This window comes from Ambystoma mexicanum, chromosome 8, assembly GCF_040938575.1.
Source record: "Ambystoma mexicanum isolate Mex_15411 chromosome 8, UKY_AmexF1_1, whole genome shotgun sequence".
NCBI lineage: Eukaryota > Metazoa > Chordata > Amphibia > Caudata > Ambystomatidae > Ambystoma > Ambystoma mexicanum.
In genome coordinates this window covers 1,000,160,919-1,000,182,491 of record NC_090929.1, presented here as the reverse complement: position 1 = coordinate 1,000,182,491, position 21,573 = coordinate 1,000,160,919, and the positions used below count along the sequence as shown (strand labels likewise).

At 43.1% G+C, this 21,573-nt stretch overlaps 1 protein-coding gene across 5 annotated transcripts in view; it reads left to right on the top strand.

The window, feature by feature from the left end:
- SLC45A1 (solute carrier family 45 member 1) overlaps positions 1-21,573 on the top strand; it is a 581,272-nt gene that overhangs the window by 429,667 nt on the left and 130,032 nt on the right. For all 5 annotated transcript variants that reach the window (XM_069610920.1, XM_069610919.1, XM_069610917.1 and 2 more), the window contains one exon: positions 4,158-4,311. In XM_069610920.1, the coding sequence (XP_069467021.1) occupies positions 4,158-4,311 (154 nt within the window). The remainder of the gene's footprint in view (positions 1-4,157; positions 4,312-21,573) is intronic.

Sequence of the window (21,573 nt, the reverse complement as noted above, 5' to 3'; positions counted from 1 at the left end):
GTGTTAAAGGAAGTGGAGGGGACAGGAAGGAAGAGAGATATAGAGGGAAAAGAGATGGTGGGATCTTCCTCCAACTATGCTGAGCTTCCTCTGTCTAAACCAGCTCTGCTCTATTCCCTTGTCAGTAGCATCAGAGGCCCTTTGGTATGCAGTACCCTGGTGTAAAGCTAGTTTTTCTGGAATAGGTGTGCCCTTTAATCCATGTTTCCCAAGATGGCTCCTGCTGGGAGGCTGTCCTGCTGGAGAGGTACTACCAGACCTTGAAAAAGGAGAGGCCCAGCAAGGTGCCTAATACACAAGTAATGGGACGAGGAAGAGTAGGGCAAAGAGTAATCTAGAGCACCAGTAAGTAATCCAGGCATTGAACACAATAACACACACATTCATCATACTCACACAACACACATTTAAACAAAATAAATGTTCTGAATTTTTGAATACGTTGGTCCAAGTAAAGGGTCATCCAGCTCCCTGCAGCAGGGAAATGTGTTCCTGTCATGCATAGAGGAGCTGGATGCAGCCATGTCATGGTGTGGGGGGAGCCCTTTGACTTCAAAAATAAATAGTTTATTTTTGAAGTCAATCTGACTTCATACAGACATTATTTCCGTTACAGGACAAAACTGTAGGAGTGACTTCAAAAAGAAACTATTTATATTTTATGTCTGAGGGTACTCCCCCCTACCTTCCACCCCTTCCCCTGGACATCTGGCAGTGATGGCCCCCCACACCACGGGGGCTGCAGGGCCCTGCTACACCACTGTCCACCCTAGGAATTGGTCTGATATGCGCACCTTCCCTGTAGTTGTCCTGTCTTTGAACTGGAAAGTGGCCCATGTAGTCTTACTTTGCTTCCTCCGTATATACTGGGTTTGAAGTACGTCTTTGTGAGCGGTTTCTTGTTTTTTCCAACTCCTTCCTGTCTGTGGCTTCCGATATTTCTGTGAGATCGAAATCCAATCAAGCTATCGTTTTCATTTGAATTCATTTCCATTCAACCTGTGAACGTGTGCAGTTTGTTTTCCCGCCTTTTAGGCTTGGTACTCTTCTTGGCAGATTTGGCACTCATTTGTCGGCACATACTCCCTACTGCTGTCTTCTTCCAGCATCTTGACAGTGACAATCGTTTACACTCTTTCAAAGTGACCTAGCTTTTGGCAGTTCATGGATGTCTTCCACTTGGTTGTGCAGTCTCCAGTAACTGCGAAACATTGAAGCTCCCACAGCAGTAGCTCCCTTTTTGTGTACCCCCTTCCCTTGGGTTATCCTAGCATTTACACATGTTTAATCTCGCAAGATTTTCTTCTTACAATATGTATTCAGTGGTTCCATCTCCGATGGCCCCTTGTGTTTCTTTCTTTTGTTCATGATCACTTTTTCCACGCTCTATCATGGGGTTCTTGGCATGCAGAATTCCTTCGTGTCTTGCTGCTGTAGCATCCTACTAGGATTAGGTCTTGCAGCATCATGTCTCTAGTGATTCCAAATGGGCAGGGGTTAGTCACTGCCCTGAGGTGCGAAATGTAGTCACCAGTGCTCTGGCATGTGTTTTACCTTTGCTTGTAAAATCTGTCTGTGCCTGCCTGAGTGTATTACCCTTCTGTCAATGTTGACATTGTGGTTAGTCTGGTTAGTCTTTTCAAGGCTTTGTCTTACTTTTCATTTGCTATGTTGTCGTCTAACGTATCTTCAAGTGAAGACCTGAACATCATCTGACCCTCAATACGCAGCATGTTGTCAAGATTGCAGCTTGCATCCTTTGGCCTTTATCATGCAGCCACCAGCGCCTTTAAGTACAGCTAGCTGTTTACTGCTGCCCTGGTATTGTTAGCGTACCTGGTGTTGGCAGAAATGCAGATGGAGCGGTTTCTAACTTTGCCATGCCCGTTGGCGTAAGGTGGCTGCATGTGCTGGTAATCTACTGTGCGTGCATGCTTCACTTCGACAGGATGTGTCGGCTGCTGGAACCCATCATCTCATCACTGTTGTAGGAAGGTACTATGGTCTCTACAATACAATGATAGCACCCCACGTTTCTGTGCCATGCTTCTTTATTTAATGGAATTTCTCTAGCAAGGGTGCAGGGCTCTAATGGGTGAGAGATGGGAAGCTCGTGTGGAGAGCTCCTGTTCATTCACTGTCTTGCAGCTCTCTCTCCCTAACTCCCTGCTGCAGCCTGCTCCTCGTGCGAGCAGGACATTGCACGGGGTGGGGAGAGCAGGGGTAAAAAGGAGAAGCCTCATAAGCTTTGTAGGAAGCCTAGTCCCAGAACTGGGCCGTTTCATGTGAAACGATCAACCTGATGCTAAACAAGCACTTTGAATCCCATCTTGAGAAAAGTTGAGTCCGTTCTCTTCAATTCCGGACTCTGTCAATATGGACTAAAGAAGGTTGGGGTGGGTTTCAGTCCAGTTGGCACTCATGACTGCATTTCACAGAGGGTGCCCTATAAATCCACTATAAAATAAAAATAAATCCAAATCCCTCCTATTTCACCTAAAGCACCCCTAAAGCAACACACTCGGTTCCACCTCTGATGGCCCCTCTCAGTTTGAATTGGGTCAAGGTCTGTGATGTGGTGTCTGGGTGGCTATAAATAACAAATAGCATAACAACTCATCAATATCACAGTAACACTTTTGCTTTGGGTAGGAAACATTTGCTGACATATGGTTGTTAGGAAAGATTTTATATGTTACCTAGTGATATGCTTGTGTGATAACTGTCATTATTGGTTTGGTTATTCGTGTTGTTGTATTGGGCCTAAAATAAATGTACATGTACTTTTGATCTACACCTGCATAAGAGTATTATGTGGTGTCTTTACTGTATGTGCTCATTGCGGGCTTCTGATCACTCTCATCCCTCCTGAGACTTAGTCTTGACCACCTAACAAGCTACTCTGATTGATCTGGCATTGTCCAGAAGGTTCCCCGTTTCACTGAACGTGGGTGGCCTCCTAGACTTTGTCCACCAGGCCAGAGTTTATAAATCCACTCTAACAATGGTACCTTTCAAAACTGCTCATTTCTATTCAAACAAATGTTATGGTGTTAGCCGCAGTCTAAGGAACACATAGGCACAAGGCGTTAGCCTTAAATCTCATGTTGCAGGCTGTAAAAAATAATGGCAGCCGTAGGATAGTGATGGGCGCATAGAGTGTGATCTTCAGCCCGTGGAGATGCCCTGGTCTTAGACTAGAAGTTGGAGAAATCCAACAGGGGAGTCTTGGAGCTGTTGTGGATGGAAGGGCCACGGATGGGTCCGTCCCAGAGGGTGAGTGTCTCGGGAAGAGACAACAAATGTGTCCTTAATGTTTCATAACGTGGTTCTAGATGTACATATGTACAATTGTGCATGAAACCAAGGAGCTACATGTGCAAAGATCATGTAAAAGAAGACTGGAGTTGCACAGACCTTCTAATGTTGTGTATGTTTACACCCATGAAAAAGCCTTCTGTTTATGTTTATGTTTTAATGGATTGAAAACCAGTGGCCATTTTTACAGAAATAGTTCCAGAAGAAAGAACAGCATACAGAGGTCCTTACAGTGTGACTAGTATGAGCTACGACTAGCCATGCCCTTGAAAACATGACTGAGGAAATGTATGGTTGAACCAAAATGGAAATGTGTGTTTTCTTAAATATGAGCTAATTCTTCTTCTACAAGCACTGCTCCCAATGTTTTTTTAAAAAGTTTTTTTAATGAAATATTTACACAGCAACATTCCTGCTAATAAAATGATTTAGGCATGAAATAGAATGCTTAACGCATAAATAAAAAGGGCTGACTTCATAGGTGCCACTTTTAAGTCGTATTGCTTTGGCAACAGACCATTGGCCGACCTGCGAGTCTGGAAATCAGGAAATATATCAACAGATGAACTCCTCTAAAAGGCAGCAGGGAGATCGCTCAATCAATCATGTCCAGTGTCTCACATTAACTGTACTCTTGCTGCCTTTCATAGACACTGACTGTCCTGTCAGTAAATCCTCTGGAGGCCAGGCCGCCTCTGCCATAGGCATGCTCGCTTCACTGAACCAGCTCACAATGCTTAGCCAGAACGGGGTCCGCAGTGTTGAATGACTTAACCTTGCATGGTTTCATTCCTAGGCGTTTACGTACTGTATGCTGACACGGCGTTCTTATGGTGCAGGTGGCTAACATTTTGCTGAATGGTGTAAAGTATGAGAGTGAACTGAATGGATCCAGTGACCTGGCTGGGCAACCACTCTCCATGAAGCGCCTGTGCTCCACCATCTGCCACATGCCAAAGCCTCTACGTAACCTCTGCATCAATCACTTCCTAGGTAAACCTTCTCTTAATTCTATTTGTCTTGTAAAATAAAGTAACAATTTTGGCGGATTTACGCAGCAATACTGTTTTTTTTTTTTTGTTTTTTAATAAAAAAAAGTTTTTCTTTATTTAATCTGATTTAGAGAATATATACATTGCCCTTTGTAATAAGGTATATTTTCAGATGAGCTTCAACATCATTATTAAATGTATTGCGAGCATAATTTTGTTTTGGAAGCTGCTGTGGCCTTCTTGATATACTGGGAATCATGTGTAATGAGAAGTAACATAACATAAATGCGTAAAAGTCACGTGTAAAACCTATACGCACACATTTGAGTTACACCTCATTTTCAGGCATGTGTATGCAGCATAGAGGGCACGGTTCTTAATTTATGATTACACCTCTCCTTTTCTCTCCACCATTCAAATGCGACAGCATTTAAGTCGGCATAACATTTTCATGCTGGCTTAAAAACTGTGGATTTCTATGGAATCCGCCTGCTTTTTAGATCAACAAAAAGGAGGCAGGCTCTATGGTAATCAATTGTAAACTCTGCCTGGTGTGCATATATGGCAGGAGGCGCTTACTCAATTTGTACTGTAAATTTTGCCTCCATGTATGCCTCCCTTTTGAATTCCGAAATACGCGTTGCACAAAGGGGGCGTGTCTGCACAGGTAAAAGGTCACCTCAACGTAATTGATGGGGTTTTAAAAAATGAGCCCCACTGTGTTTTTAGGGGACTTGGATTCCCCAAAAAAAAGTAGCATGAGCTTTCCTTTCTTATACATATGAGATAAAGACCTGTTTGTGTACATTGATCTCATGGATCCTCGAGGTGTGAGGAACCTGAGGGAGTCCTCACTTCATTGTACCCCTGGATCATCCTCCCCAGGTGGCCAGGGAAAGGCCATCACTTTTGTATCCCGACCCTGGGGGTGGATATGCTAGGGAAGATCACCTGGGTGGAGGGAACTTGGGGAGAGGACGTCCTTAGGTGAGACATGGTATCCCCCACTCCCTTTCGAAACTGAACCTTCCATCCCTCAAGCCTTTGTAGCCTGTCCGCCCTTTCCTTCCCTCCGAAATGTCCCCCAAAGTTATTGCTTTGACACTGAGACAAGGAAGAGGCCAAATCTGAGGACACATACTCATTTAGGTGAGAAACCCATATTCACCTTATGTTGTTAATAGACACACATCAGTTAAGTACCAAGACGATTATGAGGCAGCTCAGAGTAATGAACACTTCCTTTTCCAACCTTCCCAAACATCACTTTGTTACTGAGAAGAAAAAGAGGGCTATGGAAGTACACTGTTGGAATAGCCAGGCATGTCCAGCTAATAGGTTTCCTCAAGGTCAGGCGATTATGCTAAATGACCCACACTTGTGAGCCTTTGGCAATCCCACTAGCTATAAGAAGCCTGGCTGCACAGTAAAAAGAGGAAGATCGAAAGGAACCCACAGACGGGTTGCCGATACGAGCGGGAGAGAAGCTGGCTGGAGAGCGAAATGCGCAGGAGGCGAAAATAGTGTTTGGGCAGGAGAGGGGAACGCCATGGCAGAGGCTTGCCACGAGAGGGTCTGGAAGGCCTGCAAACCCTCCTGATTGGGTGCACGCAGCAGGAGCTGTGGGCGCCGGGACACTCCACCGGCCGCAGAATGCCAAGAGACTGAGCAGTGCTCTCTCCGGTCTCCGCAGAAGAACAACAGAGACACGAGAAGCCAGACAGCAGTGCGAGGAGCAGGCAAGAAGCAAAAGGAGCCGACGTACGGAGGTACGGAGCCGGTGAGTGATACAAGGGAAACGCTCATACCGAGGCACTCTGGAAGCTTAACATACGCACTCATAGTTACCGAATGAATGGGAAATTGTGTCATAAGCACTTTTGGGATGCAGAAACAAGTGCTTTTGGAGATGCAAACAAAGTGATAAGCAATTTTGAATGCTGCATAAAGCAAAAGCCAGATATTCTGAATATCGAATGAATCGAGATACACTGTAAAGCAATTGTGAATGCCGAATAAAGCAAAAAAAAGGTTGCGAGTATTTGAGTGGAATCGAAGCAAGGTGGTGCAAGTGAGGGATACAATGGAATGAATTATTGGAATCCGAAGTGTTGGCAAAGCCAAGGAAAACCCAATAAGGATATGAAAAGAGAAACCAAGTGTTGAGCACAGTTTAAAATAGTTCCAGAATTGCAGGTTAAGGGAAAACCTGTATTGGCAAGAGCCAGAAGAATACACAAGGTGTAACAAAGTGCATGGTGGCAAACCAAGCCACAGCAAAGTGTTGGAAGAGTACATTGATGAAAGGAACAAGTTTAATTGTTCAAGGAGAGCAATGGACAATATTTAATGGAAAACAGATAAGAAGGGTTATCGGTTGCGTGACCTGTAATGGGTGGACCGGGTGGTCTGTCAACTACATCTAGACCGAGGGCCCTTTGTGAAGAAAGCCAATGAAAGTATTCCTACAGAAGCGTGTGTTGTGCAACGGCTGACTATATGAATATGAAGTCAAGAAATAGACTTGTTTTGTGAACCAGTGAAGAGTACTGGTGAAAAGAGAGTTGGGAGGTGTACAAGGAACTGTGTTGTTTTGCAAAGAACTCTTGTGGAAGGGAACCCCAGTCTTTTGTGAACTGTTTTGAACTTGGGGCAGGGGGAGCTCATCTCAAGCGTAGAGCCGGAAGGGCCTCTACATTTTCTTTTGAACCTTTGAACACTAGTCATTTGGAAGCTGACATCCCTACACATTGTATACAGTTAGTTGTGAGTGCAAGTGTTTTGGACACAGTTACTTGATTTGGACATCTTGACACAGACTATCCTTTGTTTTCTTTAGGTAGGGAAATTCCACCTTAGCATAGGGCAAGTTAGGCCTTACTCCATCCTGACTTATATGAACCTTTTTGGGTATACATTTTTATCTGTCTGTGTCTTGCTTCATGTTGCCTTCACATAGGACAAACCAATGAACATGAAAATAACTCCCTTATTGAGATCCATGTCTGCACATTCATCTCATCAATATTCATTGCGAAAATCCAGAATTCCCAAATGGTTCCAGCCCTTGAGGACCATGAGCGAGTGCCTGTAGCCAGATTTGCATATATTACGGAGGGTAATGTTTGTTTGACAATTTGATCTGAAACACCTTATGAACAGTAGAAGTATTAACAGTACAATGTACAGAATGTTTTTACACATACAACTGATGATTGTTGATATACAGTGTTCTGTAGTGGTCCTTAGTCTTTTTTTTCTAGTATGTATTATTTTGCAATCATTAAACATCAATTCAGTAGTTCAACATCTACTGTGACAATACCAGACATTCCTTTTACTTTTCGATCTTCTAGCATAATTTAAATTAAAGTTCTAGAGGATCTTTATCTGCTGTACATTTTCCAATCAGGCACATGGTCTCCGATTGATTATTAATGGTGACACAACTGTAAGACATGCAGTAATGTTGATACTTTAATAATTGATATAACTGTGACTATGATAATACACAACTGTTTTCCTAAAGTAAAGTTGCTTCCTTAAGTTACTATTTCATTAACCAATAAAACTATTATATTTTAGATCTATTTATCATTTCTGGTCCAAAGGTGTATGGTTGCCTTCGGAAGGTATTATTTAAATTATTCTCATGCAAGGTTATTTGATGGGTTCTTCACAATCCCATATTTGTTGGTGCTATAATTAAAATACACTTGCAGGTAAGGAATGCGTTACTTACCTGTAACTCATGCTCTGCATCATTGGTATCTTTCCTAGATTCACATGCTGTTTGAATAGATTACACGGCAGTATATACTTGCACAACTATGCATACAATGCCAAATCTGATGGAGGAAAGAAAGGCTCATCTTCAGTATAAATCTCATCTCTGGAGAACATTTTTCGAATGCCAGCTTGTCCAACTCTGGGCTCCTCCGTTGAGTCCCTGTCAACACAGTAAACCTAATGAAGGTGTGAAAAGTCCTCCATGTTGCTGCCCTACAGATGTCGATGAGAAGAACACCAGAGAGAAATGCAGAAGTAGACGAGACAGCCCTTGTGGAATGTGCCTTGGGCCGACTGGGAAGCGGCTTTTTGGCCAGTTGATGACAATGGAAATGCAAGCTTGGATTTCCTAGGGTACTAGCTCTATTAAGGCAAGAGCTCCAGACAATTAAAACACTCCTATAGGGAGAAAGGCTTGGCGCACCGCTTTGCAAGGAAAACATTTATTTTGTATACAAAAAGGAAAAAGTATCAGAAGGTCCCAAAGCACCAAACTGACACAGAGCTCTGTTAGTTCAAGCAAATGCATCGGTTTTAAAGAAAGAAAATCACTCTTGAAGTATACAGGGTTATCCCACCACCCTCCTTGGCTACCACCTATATACATACCAGTCCCCTACAGTCCTTTGAATGATTGTCCACATCCTAATCTACCCCTACCCTGTAACACATGGTGCCCGGCCATGTCCCCTGGGTTTCAAGCTGCTGGATTGGTGAGTTTACCTGGAATGGTACCCCAGCCCCCATCAGCTGAGTCACATGGTGTGCACCTGGTTATTCACATGAGCTCAGTGGACAACTCTGAGGTCAAATTGGCCCTTTGAAATAACAATATGCTCGTCTTGATACCAGACACGTAGGCGCCCCAACAATGCTTCCCCAGCACTGGACCAGATTGTTATCACCTCTTGCTCTTCTTATCACAAATCATGGGATGTTCTGCTTCTCTCCTCCTCTCCCCCCCCCCAACTCCCTTATCAGTCACCCACCCGCGGTACACCTCCCTGCTTCCTGGAGGACTGCATTAATGAGCCAATTTCTTATGAAATGATGTACTCTATTCCCCAGCCACCTGATAGTTCAAATACAACCGCCATTTCTTGGGAGGGAGCTAGAGTCCTAAATTGAACCCTGCGTGTTGGCAGCTCGAGACCTCTAACCTGGCTCCCAGCCCTACCCTTGCTCTGCCTTCACATTCCATTCATGTTACACAGGCCTACAACTATATACAGTTAAACCATTATCTATTCAGCATGAATGCCGCTATTCTCAGCTTCACTACTGAATTTGAACTCTTCTTTATGCCACGCTGCTGCACTTCCAATCAGGGAACTGAACAAGGATCTGGGTGGACTCAGGCTACCTGTCCCTCTTAACACTAGCAGGTGTATTACACAACACATTCAACAGATTTGAAAGAAAATTAATCTGCGTTTTCATTTAGTAGATCACCACTGTTTTATAATACAAAAGTGTACTTTATTTTCCAAAAAGAAGAACTTTTCTTAAAACACCCTTGATGAGGGTTATTCACATGCTTTGTATATCTTGCCAAGCTAAACTTAGCAAGATATCTAGGTGATATCCGAGCGTAGCCAATGTTCTAAAGTTAGCTGAATATCAGAGTGCAGCCAATTAACTAAAATAAATTACTTTTGGAGTGTAACCAATGGCCATTGTGTAGTGTCTAGGTTAATATCAGGGCGTAGGTCATGTATGCCTAACTTCAGCCGCATCCACAAAACCAACTAACCAGCCAAGACACACGGATAAGTATCACACTCCATGCTTATGGAAGATAGCCAAAGGCATGTCACCCACCTGCACGCATCTGCCATCAGATGCTACTCTAAGGCACATTGCACAACACCCCTGCCATAAGAATGCAGCTATCCCCCACGACAGAAATTTGGTCTAGATGCACACATAACGGGTTTCTTGCTCTCGCATACTGTCCTGAATGCCTCTGAGCACCCATCCATAGGCCAGCTCGACATGGCTAGTTAGCTGGGACTGGCCACCTTCCATGTCTTCGTAATGGCAAACACGCATTCTAAATAGCACCTCTGACGAATTTCCCATACCTGGCCTTCGGTCCTGCGAGGGCATTCAACCCACAGCGCGTTGAGACCATACCAATGGTGAAAGGCACTATACAAATGACAATTACAATACAACACAAAACAGTAATTGTGACTATTGGAAAAGCGTATATAAAGATCAGCATAATCCTACTCATCCCAGTGAGAGAGAGACTAAACCAAATATTGTGAATCGGGTGCATCCTAATCGTCCCAGTGACAGAAAGAATGAGCATTATTGTTGGACCGAGCATCCTCATCCCAGTGAAGTGGTGGACAGTATAAATCATTATATGGGCCCTCCAACTTGTCCCAGTGATACGAGAAAGAACAGAGAGTGAAGCTCATCATGGGACTCTTCCTACTTGTCCCAGTGATATGGGGAAGAGCAGAATGAGTGAGACTTATTACGGGACTTATCCTACTCGTCCCAGTAATGCGAGAGAGAACCAAGCGTGAGAATCATTACGAAACTCATCTTCTCCATCTCAGTAATACACAAAGAGGTCAAGAGAATGGGAATAACTATTGGGTCTACTATACTTGTCCTAAAGAGGAATTCCATAAACCAGAAAAGGAGACTCCTAATATTGGATATCTTACTCTTGAGGAGCTAAAGAGCCATAGGAATACAGGGAACAGGAACAATGTAAAGAGATATTCTATTTCCCCAAACATATCAGAGAAAAAGACACTTGAAAAAAGTATAAGAGAAATTGAAAGGCCATGAATGCCGAGTAGGAGAAGTTTACAAAGTCCAGAGAAATCAGAACCAAAGAATTGGAAAAGTCCACTGAAGGAACTGAACAAGCTAATGCAAGAGATAGCCAAAACTATACTAAGGCTGGGGAAGCCCATTGAGGAAAAGGGAGTTCTTCTCCTGGGCTTTAGTTGTTTTGACTTATTGGTGGTGTCAGTGCAGCTTACTTTTGAGAGGGCAGACTGTTTGCTTTGGAATTCACAACAGACGACGAACACCCTAGTTAGTTTTGTTAGGCAGGGAAATACACAGATCAGGGATAGTAAGGCATTTTCACTTATTATTTTAATAAAACATCTGCAAGAATGCCACAAACTGGTCTGTCTCCTTCTTCTGACCTACCATATTATGCATGCTTGCATATGTGTATGTTTGCATGTGTGACTGTGTGCACAAGTTTGAATTAGCACGTGTGTGCGCTTGTATGTTTTTGTGTATAACTGAGTAGACACATGCATGTGAACAATTTTGTGAATGAACTTGGCTGTGTAAGTGGGGCACGCCAGCATCATATAAGTGACATAAAGTGGCAATGCTGGCAAATATTGTGAGCAAGGCAGCATGAAAGAGATTTAGAGTGGAAATGTGGGGACATCAGCTTGATGCACAGCTGCAATTCCTGCAAAACATTTTCTGTGGATTTTCATGAGTGATGTACTGTGGCAATGTTCGCACATAGTGTGCACACAGTATCATGAAAGTGATTTAAACTGGCAATGCTGTTCTATATTGTGAGCACAACATCCAAACGATTTACAGTATGAATGCTAGCATTTATTGCAGATGCAATGGTAGAGGTACCTAGCCCCCGTTATCAGCCAATGCCCAGTGCCAGGCAGGTTACCTTCCTCACACTTCTCAATATAGGTTCTAGCAGTATGTGCCTCTCTTCCATGAATATGCCACTCTTAGAGCCTGCCTTCATACAACTAAAATCCTTGACTATTCTTTCCTTTCACTATGTGTACCATTCTCTTAACAAGAATACTATGGTGGCCAATACGAATTTCCTAATAGCCACTGCCATTTACCAGCATATACCAATAAAGATTCCTTAGCGTGAGCTACACATTCCTGCACTGACATTGCAGTATGAGCATTGGTAGCAGTCTACTCCACATTGCAGCTCTGTAAGTGTCTGACTTTTGATACCCTTGACATTGCCCAGTAGAACTAACAATATTGATATAGTAGTTATATTATGTTCTAATCAACCATCCCCTGCTATTCGCCCTGGAGTATCCAAAAGTACGGTCTCACCCCCCCCCCTGGCTTAATTTAATTAACCTGCAAGGGAATACTTATAGCAAACAAATCTAACCAAATGAACACCTGGGAAGCCTTGAAAACTACAGAACACTTGAGCCTGCTTCTTCGTTTTCAGTTTTATTTCTTTTTTCAGAATTTGAGCAGGGGTAAGCAGGCGGGCCTAAGGGAAGCCATATAGGCCTCCGATGAGAAGGGAGAGGAATGTTCAGATGAAGTGACGAAGGGTGTGTATCTCACAATACCAACTAATACAGCGTTTGGGTTCTGTGTCCTAGTCCACAGTCTATTCCTACAACCATATGTTCTGTGATGATTTACAGGATCTCGTCACATCTCCCAGAGGGGAGACCTTCTCTGTGAGGCTAGGGAGGTGAGCCCGCTACACAACATTCCATCTAGTGGTGGCGGTCAGTGGGTCCTCAAAAGGGCGAGACTCCGCTTTTGGGGACAAGGATTCCCATTCCGTGATGGAACTCCCTGCCCCACTTTCCTATGAACCCCTCAGACCATCAATGCCTCTGAAGACGCAACCTGAGCAGACCACTGTGCGTTATTGTGAGCGCACTTCCAATATTGGAACCCAACACACATCCACTGAGAAGAGTAGATAAGTTATGCGGGTCACTCCTCTATGGCAAATAAAACATTCTGGGACGAGTGGGAACTATGGAGTAAGAAAGAATACTCGAGAGAAGGACAACAATCCTCTGCTGTGGGAGGACCCAGCTAAAATGCATACAAAAATAAAGATGGACTTACATTACACCATGGAGACCGAAGCAGAAAAGGAAGATGCTGAAAGCGTTCCTCGAGACAGCCTGATCCCGACCCCCACAGGAAGAACCAGTGACACGAACCCGACAAACTAGAAGTAACGGGAATGGCGGGAGACCCAGGATCATTGTCTCATTGGTTAGGAAGACCAAGCCAATAGCAAAGAGGAACAGAAGAACCTACATGGGGGTTCCCAAAAATGGAAGTACCTACAAGATGACAAAGTGGTAAAAGAAACCGGGGACACTGGTCTCTGGGGAGTGAGAGACTGTGAAACAAGTGCAAGAAAAAGATATTGATGTAAAGGAAATCCCGAGGAATAAAAGTCCAGAGCCTTGAGTAGGGAAACCAGGAACTATAAATAAGGATATCTGATAGAAGGTGGGAGTGTCCCCTTGAGGAATTGATTAATTAAGTTACAAGGAACTATCTCAAGATAATCTAACGCTGAGAAGGTACCTCTTCCCATCCCCTCAGTAGTGGTACTTGTTGGGTGGGTGAGGAGACTAGTGACGGGCAGACATTGAAGCGTCTTTTCCACTCCTTAGCTCCCAGTATCCTATCATCTACCGTGTGCTGGTCCTGAACAGCTTTCTGCTCCAGAGAAACACTCCAGGAATGTCAGTCTATCTAGGAAAGCAAATCTTACTTTATTTGGCATATCCTCTTTCCTAGTAGGCAGAATCGCGGTGACCTTTTACCCCAAACAATGGCACCCACCATCTCACCTAAATTCTCCAACTACTTTAAATGCAAGTGAAATTTCTGTATGTATTGCTACCATAGATTTTTTAAGAATTGTTTTAACAGTAATGTATGGTATTTTATAATAATGTTGTATATGGTTTTGTTTTATTATTGTATTAAACTGTGACACAATAAATAAAATAAAATTTTAAATTAGATACCTCACCCTCCTCAAATCCCCATTAATGAAAGGTATAGGTGTCAAAAATCAAGTATAAATGCAACTGTCATACTTTTCTTCATAAATGATGCCAATACATGGAGCGCAATCCTAAACTCACTTTGCTAACCATTCCAGATAAACAATACGAGGAGAAAGGATGGTGGCCAAGGGTGTAGCTACAAATATACCTAGGTTAAGCTGAATGTTAAACTGAACAATTGAGAAGCAAGCTAATGCAAAAAGATGTTAAATGTTTCAACAAGACTTTTCCAGCGCTCCAGGTTTTTGTACTAAGCTTACCCCCAATCCAAATGCAGAGACCATTTCGGCAAGTTGGACAAAACCATCCATATTCAATCCCCTCCCTCCCCCAAGAAACCCAATCTAGTTCTACACCTTCATAACCCAGTCTTGCTATGATGTGACCGGGCCATAGATCTATCCCTGCCAGTTGGGCATAGGGACACATTTGACCCTGCGGTGGGGAGTCCTAACAGGTTTTATACCAGAGCCAGCCCTAGACCAGATGTGGGGTGTGGTAGTTGGGAGGGTCCCTGTCCCTTCCACGGGTGTCTGTTTGCTTTACAGAAGTACCACTATTTATCACCCCAGGCCTGCATAGTTCCCTAATGGCCCGTGTCTTACCCTTTGTCTTGTAGGATTTCCAATAACAGCAGCAGTAATGGGACATTCAGCGAGCGATCTAAGAGAGATCAGACAAAGCGAGCATGAGGCAGAGCGAACCACACAGCATCCAGGATAACGCAAGCCGCTATGCAATTTTCCTCCGCTGGAAGATCTGAGCACTGCAAATGAATCAGCCCGTGCTTAGACAAGTGAGCCGCAATAGAGCAATCCCAGTGCGAATCAGGGTGTGGACATTGACTGTTACGTACCACCATTGCAGGAGACAACTGGTCCTGCATATGAAAAAGAGTTTGGGATTAGGAACCCTTTTGAATATTTTCATGATTGTCACACCTCACCTGGGGAAAGGTCTAACCTCGATTGGCCCAGGGAGATGGCCAATGGAGCGGAAAGAGGGTGGATAAAAGGGGCAAATAAAAGAGGAAGGTGTGGGTTGGTCTGATGAGGTTAAGGGAGGAGCAGGAGTACTAAGTGGCCAGGCAGATGAAGGACAGAAAAGGTGACAGAGTGAAAGAAAGGGTGACGGAGTGAAAGGAGGGTGACTGAGGGGAGACAGTGTGTGTGGAGAAGTAGTGTGTAGAAGGGAATAACAGTTTGTGTGGAGAGGGGAGTAGTAGTAGCAGTGTGGAGAAGGGGAGTCGTAGCATGATGGAGAAGGGGAGTAGTAGTAGCATGGAGGGGGAGTAGCAGTAGCATGGAGAGGTGTAGTAGCGTGGAGAAGGCAGTGGTAGTACTAGTAGAGGTAGTGTGGAGGAGAAGGAGAGTAACGGGGAGTATTTTTGGGGATGGAAGTAGATAAAGAGAGGAACAGATGAGGAATTGTCAGGGAGAGATGGTGCGTGGATTCGGAGGGAGGAAAGTAGGACGATGTAAGGCAGAGTGACCGACAGCTAGACATAGTGAGAGGAATAGTCAGGCATGTAAGGCTAAGACTAAGTGAGGCCTGAGTGTCTGAGAAGCACATAACGCTGACCTATTTAAACTTGGGGACCTTAGAGCAGGGACCACCTAGATTGTTCCTTGAGGGAGTGTTTGGCTGATGAGGTATTTTACCCTTTAGGCCATCACACTTAGCTAGACATTTTGTTTATAGTAGGGTTTACTGATCTCTAGTGACCATCCAAAGGGGTTGAAGGATGCATGGGTTAGGGAGGAACTGCTAGAGATGTATGGCCATTAGAGAACCCCTTGACTACAAAAATATTTCTTTTTAAACTTGATACGGTCATTGAGATTTGGTGTATTCTTGAGGCCATCTGAGACAATGGGCCTCAAAGGTCAACCTCAGTCCTCTGTCAATTATCCTCTTGCAAAGATCTAAAAACACATGTCAGTGCCTTCATCTTTTATACAGTACCAGAAACCAAATTACTTCACCCTGACCCTTCCAGCCCCCAATACCAAACCACACCTGGCCATCGGAAATGTAACCCCATCGGTTTGTGCTCATCCACAGAGCTGAGAATCGTTGCATCCTGCCATAAAATGCAGAACAAATCCAGACTGTACTAAAACTAACAGGGTACAAATTAAACCTCAAAATTGGAGCCATCAATGCCAGATTGGACAATAAAAAGGCTTAATCACTTTATGGGAACCCACAAAGCAAACACTAATATTATGGTAGTGCTTTCTTGAAGCCCCAAATAAAAAGAGAACTATTCCAAATATTGCAAGACATCTCACCAGATTAAGTCTAACATAGTGCCCTAAGCTGACTAATGAAATACCATCATTTCAGGTGAAAATAAAATCCATTCAGTTCACTTTACGATTACATCTTCCTCCCACGCTCCCACGCTCACACAAAGTAACAATCTGGCCACCCCAAATCAAGTTCCAAACTATCACAGAAGTAGAAATCGCTAATCTGATGCTGAACATGAAAGCCCCAGCAACTCTATGCCCTCCATGTGCAAACTTTTTCATTAAAAATCAGATTCTTGCATAAGCTCCCATCATTAATAAGTTGTGTAACACCTTCTTTCTAAGAGGAATTGTCTCTGACCCCTAAAGCAGGCAGGTGTAGACTGACCAATGGAGCAACAGGGCAATGAAGGGCTGGATGATTTAGCTAGTGTGGGCCACTTCTGAGTACAATGTGTGCCAATGCACTGTGCTACTGGTGCATTAAGCAATGTCATTGACCCTATGTGATTCAAAATGTACTCCACTACATATTTTACCAAAATTATGCTGTCGGATACTACTGATATATATACACTTTTTGTCAAAAGGTACCAAAAAGCAATTTAGCATAGTGGCCCACTGTTATTTATTGGTGCACATACCTATTTGTTTTGGTACCAGTCTGATGTTGGAAGCAGGTGCTAATCAAACCAATTTTGAAGAAACCAAATGCAGATTCTTGTGTTTTTGGTAACTTCAGGCCCATCTCCAGCTCACCTTTGCTTGCCAAGATACTTGAAAACCGGTCTTCAAAACAATTATATATTCATTGAGAAACAAATAACCTCTTAAATGGCTAGATAGTCGGGTTCCTGTTCAGAATGCAGAAGGGAGATAGCGCTACTCGGAATCCCTGTTGTCACCTTAATAAGAATAAAGAAACCCTACTAATCCTACTGGACCTTACTTATGGCACAATGACCCATAGCATTCGATCCACAGACCAAACCACCTAATGTGGCTGGAAGACAGAGCATGCAGATGGATCAAACCCTTCATTCATAGATTCAAGCCAAACTGTGACATTTACTATCTCTCTTAAATGGGGTCACATGCACATGCCCTTGGGGAGTCATCTTAATTAGCCTGGCTTACTAAAGTCTATAAACGCCCCATGGCATCCATCCTGAAAAAGCTTACCAACTCATTCCAGCTTAGTGGTGACAACAGCCAAACATTCTTTAAAGTTAGTAATGGCCAAACTATTCTGAGCAGATCACCAATTGCTTGACTGCAGGTAAAGGCTGGATGAAAACCAATTACTGCTGCTTCAACACAATTAAAATAGAAATAATCAACATAGTCTCTGTGTACCCATCACAATTACATTCCCAGTAGCCGTCCTCCCGATGTGTGCCCCCCCCCCCCACCCCATCAAAAGATATGAACCAAAGCAGAGCTCAAACGCATGGGTATTGTCCACTAAACCAATCACTACACTTGTAAGGAGTGCCCACTTTAGACTACATCTACTAGAAAGAATCATCCCTCTTTTTGGTCTGCAACACAAGGTAGTATTGATTAAAGTTCTGGTGCTAGGCAAGCTAGACTGTTGCAGTGTTGTGTTACTGGAGCTTCTGAATAAACTACATCAGGCAACTACAATTGAACAAGCAGTTAGAATCATCTTTGGTTTAAATAGTCAAGAGGACATCTCCCCATCCCTGAAATGACCTTGTTGACTGATCAAAAGTAAAATCCATCTCAAGGTAATGTGCAATATTAAGAAATGTTTCTGCAAAGTGGGTCCTGAGCACCTCACTAACTCCTTACCTACTATCACTTGGAAGACAACCTAGCTAATCTACATTACTTAGACCGAACGGTGAAGAACTTGTTCTTCATCCAAAGTCCTCATTTACAGAACAATTTAACAATGGAATCCAAACTAAAATGACATCTGTTGTGAGTTAGTGGCACTCTCCATCCTTATCGGGGAGTCCAAGCCACGGGTGGCTTGGGTAATCCGGCCACCAACCAATGTGACCCCTGCTGCCCCCCTAGAGGGTGGATGGAGCAGGGTTCCCTGGGCTCAACATCCCCTAATAGATGCAGTACAGCCCTGACCACAAGAAGAGATCAGTATCCAGAATCAAAGGAGATGTGCCAGCATCGCTGTTGCACAAACACCAAGGACCATGGAACAGGACATCAAAACTCAAACTCTTCTGGGGAAAGGTGTCCATAGGTTTCTCCGAACAACTCAAAATCACTTGTTTGCTTGGCTCACACACAAGCAAACTCTTCTGGAATACGGTGGATGGCAGCAGGCAGTCATGAAATGCTGTGAGCAAACGCAGCGTAGATCCCAAGATAACTCAGAGGACCAAAAACTCATTGAAAGCCTCAACAACCTTTCCAACCAGCAAGGGAGCATTGACATGTGAGGACTCTCCTTCCATGAGTAACCAATGGGGGAGGGACAATAATGAATCAAACCAGATAGGTGAATGCTTATTACCTAAGGCACAATCATAACAGGGGACCAGACTTGGCCATTCAAAAGTAAACTTGCAAAACAAACCGCAGCCACATGGGTATAGAAAAGGTTGGTGGCATTTGTTGCCTTGGACCCAGAGGAGGTAGATGTATCTACTACTGCTGTCTGCCTGGAAGAGAGAATGCAGACTGACCTGAGACCTTGGAGAATTATAGACCCAAAAGAAGTTGGAAGTCCTTTTATTGTACCTCCTAGAACGGGGAAGATTCCACCTGGAAGAAAGTGGACATTCTGCTAGAGCTGGCTAAGCAGGGAATTTGGCATCTAAGGGCTGGGTAAGAAAAGTCTCAGGAGAGGTGCCTTGTGGAAACCGAGTCCAGAGCAAGAGGACTAAAGAAAAGTTAAAACCTGGTGAAAATGTTGACAGGAGAAACCTGAGAATTGGTTAATGTGATACCTGGTGAAAAGGGCACCAAGAGAATCCTGTGAGTTGGTGAGAAAAGAAATCTGGTGGAAGGAAAACGGGTGTATCCCGACAATTGGTGAGACTGCAAACCTGGTGAAATGGGCACCATGACAATCCTGAAAGGTGATGAAAATAAAAACCTTGTGGCAAGGATGCCAGTGAACGTTTGCAAGTGGAGAAAGAGACGCCTGGTGAGAATGCTACGAGGAACCTGGGAAGAAGCCTGTCGATCAAGAAAGCATATGATACTTGCTTGGGAGGCTGAGGCCATTTATTGCTGTGGATGGTTTTCCTAGATCGGGGCTGGATATTTTAGTGGTAGGCCTTTTCTTTTTTTGGACCAAGGAACTTGGGGCATTTCCATTTGGAAACATCATGTTCAGCCACATGACTGAAGGACTTATAAGAATAGGTTTGAAACCTTTTAGTTGTCCACCATTCTTGGACTTTGTTTTCATTATAGTGATGTCCCTGAATGGACCAGGACTGCTTAAGATTAGGCTTTTGGATACCTTGATTTTGGGATTAACTTCGAGGTAGCGGGGAACGCCTCAAACCCCTTATTTATTTAGCGATTTCCTCTAAACCATATAAGCATTTTCCAACCGCATCCCAATGAAAAAAAGGCTTTGTTATACATTATTACAGCTGCCTCGTTTGTATTCCTGCTCGGCATCCACACGCATCAGAGATTCAAGAAAGTACTCCGTAAGAATCCCTTCAGATAATCCACCACAATATATGAACTGTGAAAGATGCTGTTACTGCTAACACTCCCACCATTGTTATGCCCATACATTTCTGAGTTCTGTCTATAGCTTGTTAAGCAGCCTTCATTCTTGTGAATGGACAATTAGTACCTGTTGTCCTTTGTTCCGCCACCACCCCTTTTTTTGTCCTTCCTTGGTGCCTTGAAGCAACATGTGTTGCATATGGTGCATATATAAATTAAAATATTTATAAATAAGATGTATTAAATAAAAAAGTAAGTGGAGATCAAAGGATGCTTACACACAAACGAAGGGAGGATAAGAAATGGCTGACTCTAGAATGATTTTGAAATAGAAAGAGAATATCGGTGTCTTGGAGGGGATAAGATGCAAATAATGGTCTCTAATCTAGAACTCATACTAGTTAAACAGGCTGATAGACTAGAATTCATTGTGTGTGAAAATAACAATCCATTAAATACGCCGAACACCAGTTTAATGAAGAACCAGAAATGCCAAGTAGAAAATAATTTATGGTAGAAGTGTAGGGTGATCTACAATATCAATAGCAGGCAATAGATCCAGTAGGACCAAAATGAAGACCCACTTTTGATGACGTAAATAATGGTAGTTAGATTGAATCACTGATATTAACTTATGAAAATTAAGAACAGCATACACCTGTCAAAGGACAATTCCTTATCACAATGTTCTAACATAGGGCAGGAGTGAGGCGGGCCTAACAGCTGATGGTAAAGATGAATTGAAGAATGAAAGGTTACAAATAACTGCATTATTGAACATTGTAGATAAATGTCATAAGAAAAGAAAAACTACAATTGATAAATAAAGTGCATAAAGATATGGGGGAACATGCTTTCAGGTGTGGCTGAGAAATAAACTGGGCAAAAACTAAATCAATCCTAGAAGAGGAACAAAAAAGAGATTGATGTGAATTGTTAGGCTATAACAGGGCTCAAAAAGCCGGCTTGCAAATCGATATCAAATTAAATGACAAATTATTGGGGATACATTTAATTTTGGAGTTAACTAGATTGCCACGTTTTTAGCAGACCGAATAGATAAAAAAGGATCCAGAAGGAGAAGAGGCCAATAGTTATTTCATAGAGGAAAACATGTGACTGATAAGACAATTGAGAAGAAATGAGAGTAAAAGTAGTGTTGCAGGGCCCTTTTAGGAGCGGATCAGTATGAAGAGTGAAAAATAATGTGCACTTCTTAGAGGTTTTATGTTTATGCCAATGATGATCTGCTTTAGAGTGTTGGATGATTTGAGTGATAAGATTGGGCGAAAGTCATAGTTGACAGGCATTCTGATTTTGGATTTAACTGAACAGTGGGATAACAATTTTCCAGTGAACCATCAGTAGTTGATTAAAATAACTCCACAAGATGTCAAGAGTCAGAGGAGAAAATTAAGAATAAGGTTCTTAATATGAATGTCTAGAATTTGCTAGAGTAGCAGAATAAGCTTGATGCAGATCACACCATGCATATGCCAGATTGTCAATCAAAATTTAGGACAAGGAAAGAAAACCTGATACTTTGCTGAAAAGTGATCGTATAGTGGGGTTACATAATGTTTGCAAATTAGCCAATATTGGTATGTTTGTTGGGCTAAACAAAAGTCTAGGCTGGGAGGATAGTAAAAGTGAGGGTAACAGGAAAGAGGACTTCATGCTGTTAGAAATTGATATCAAAGTCAC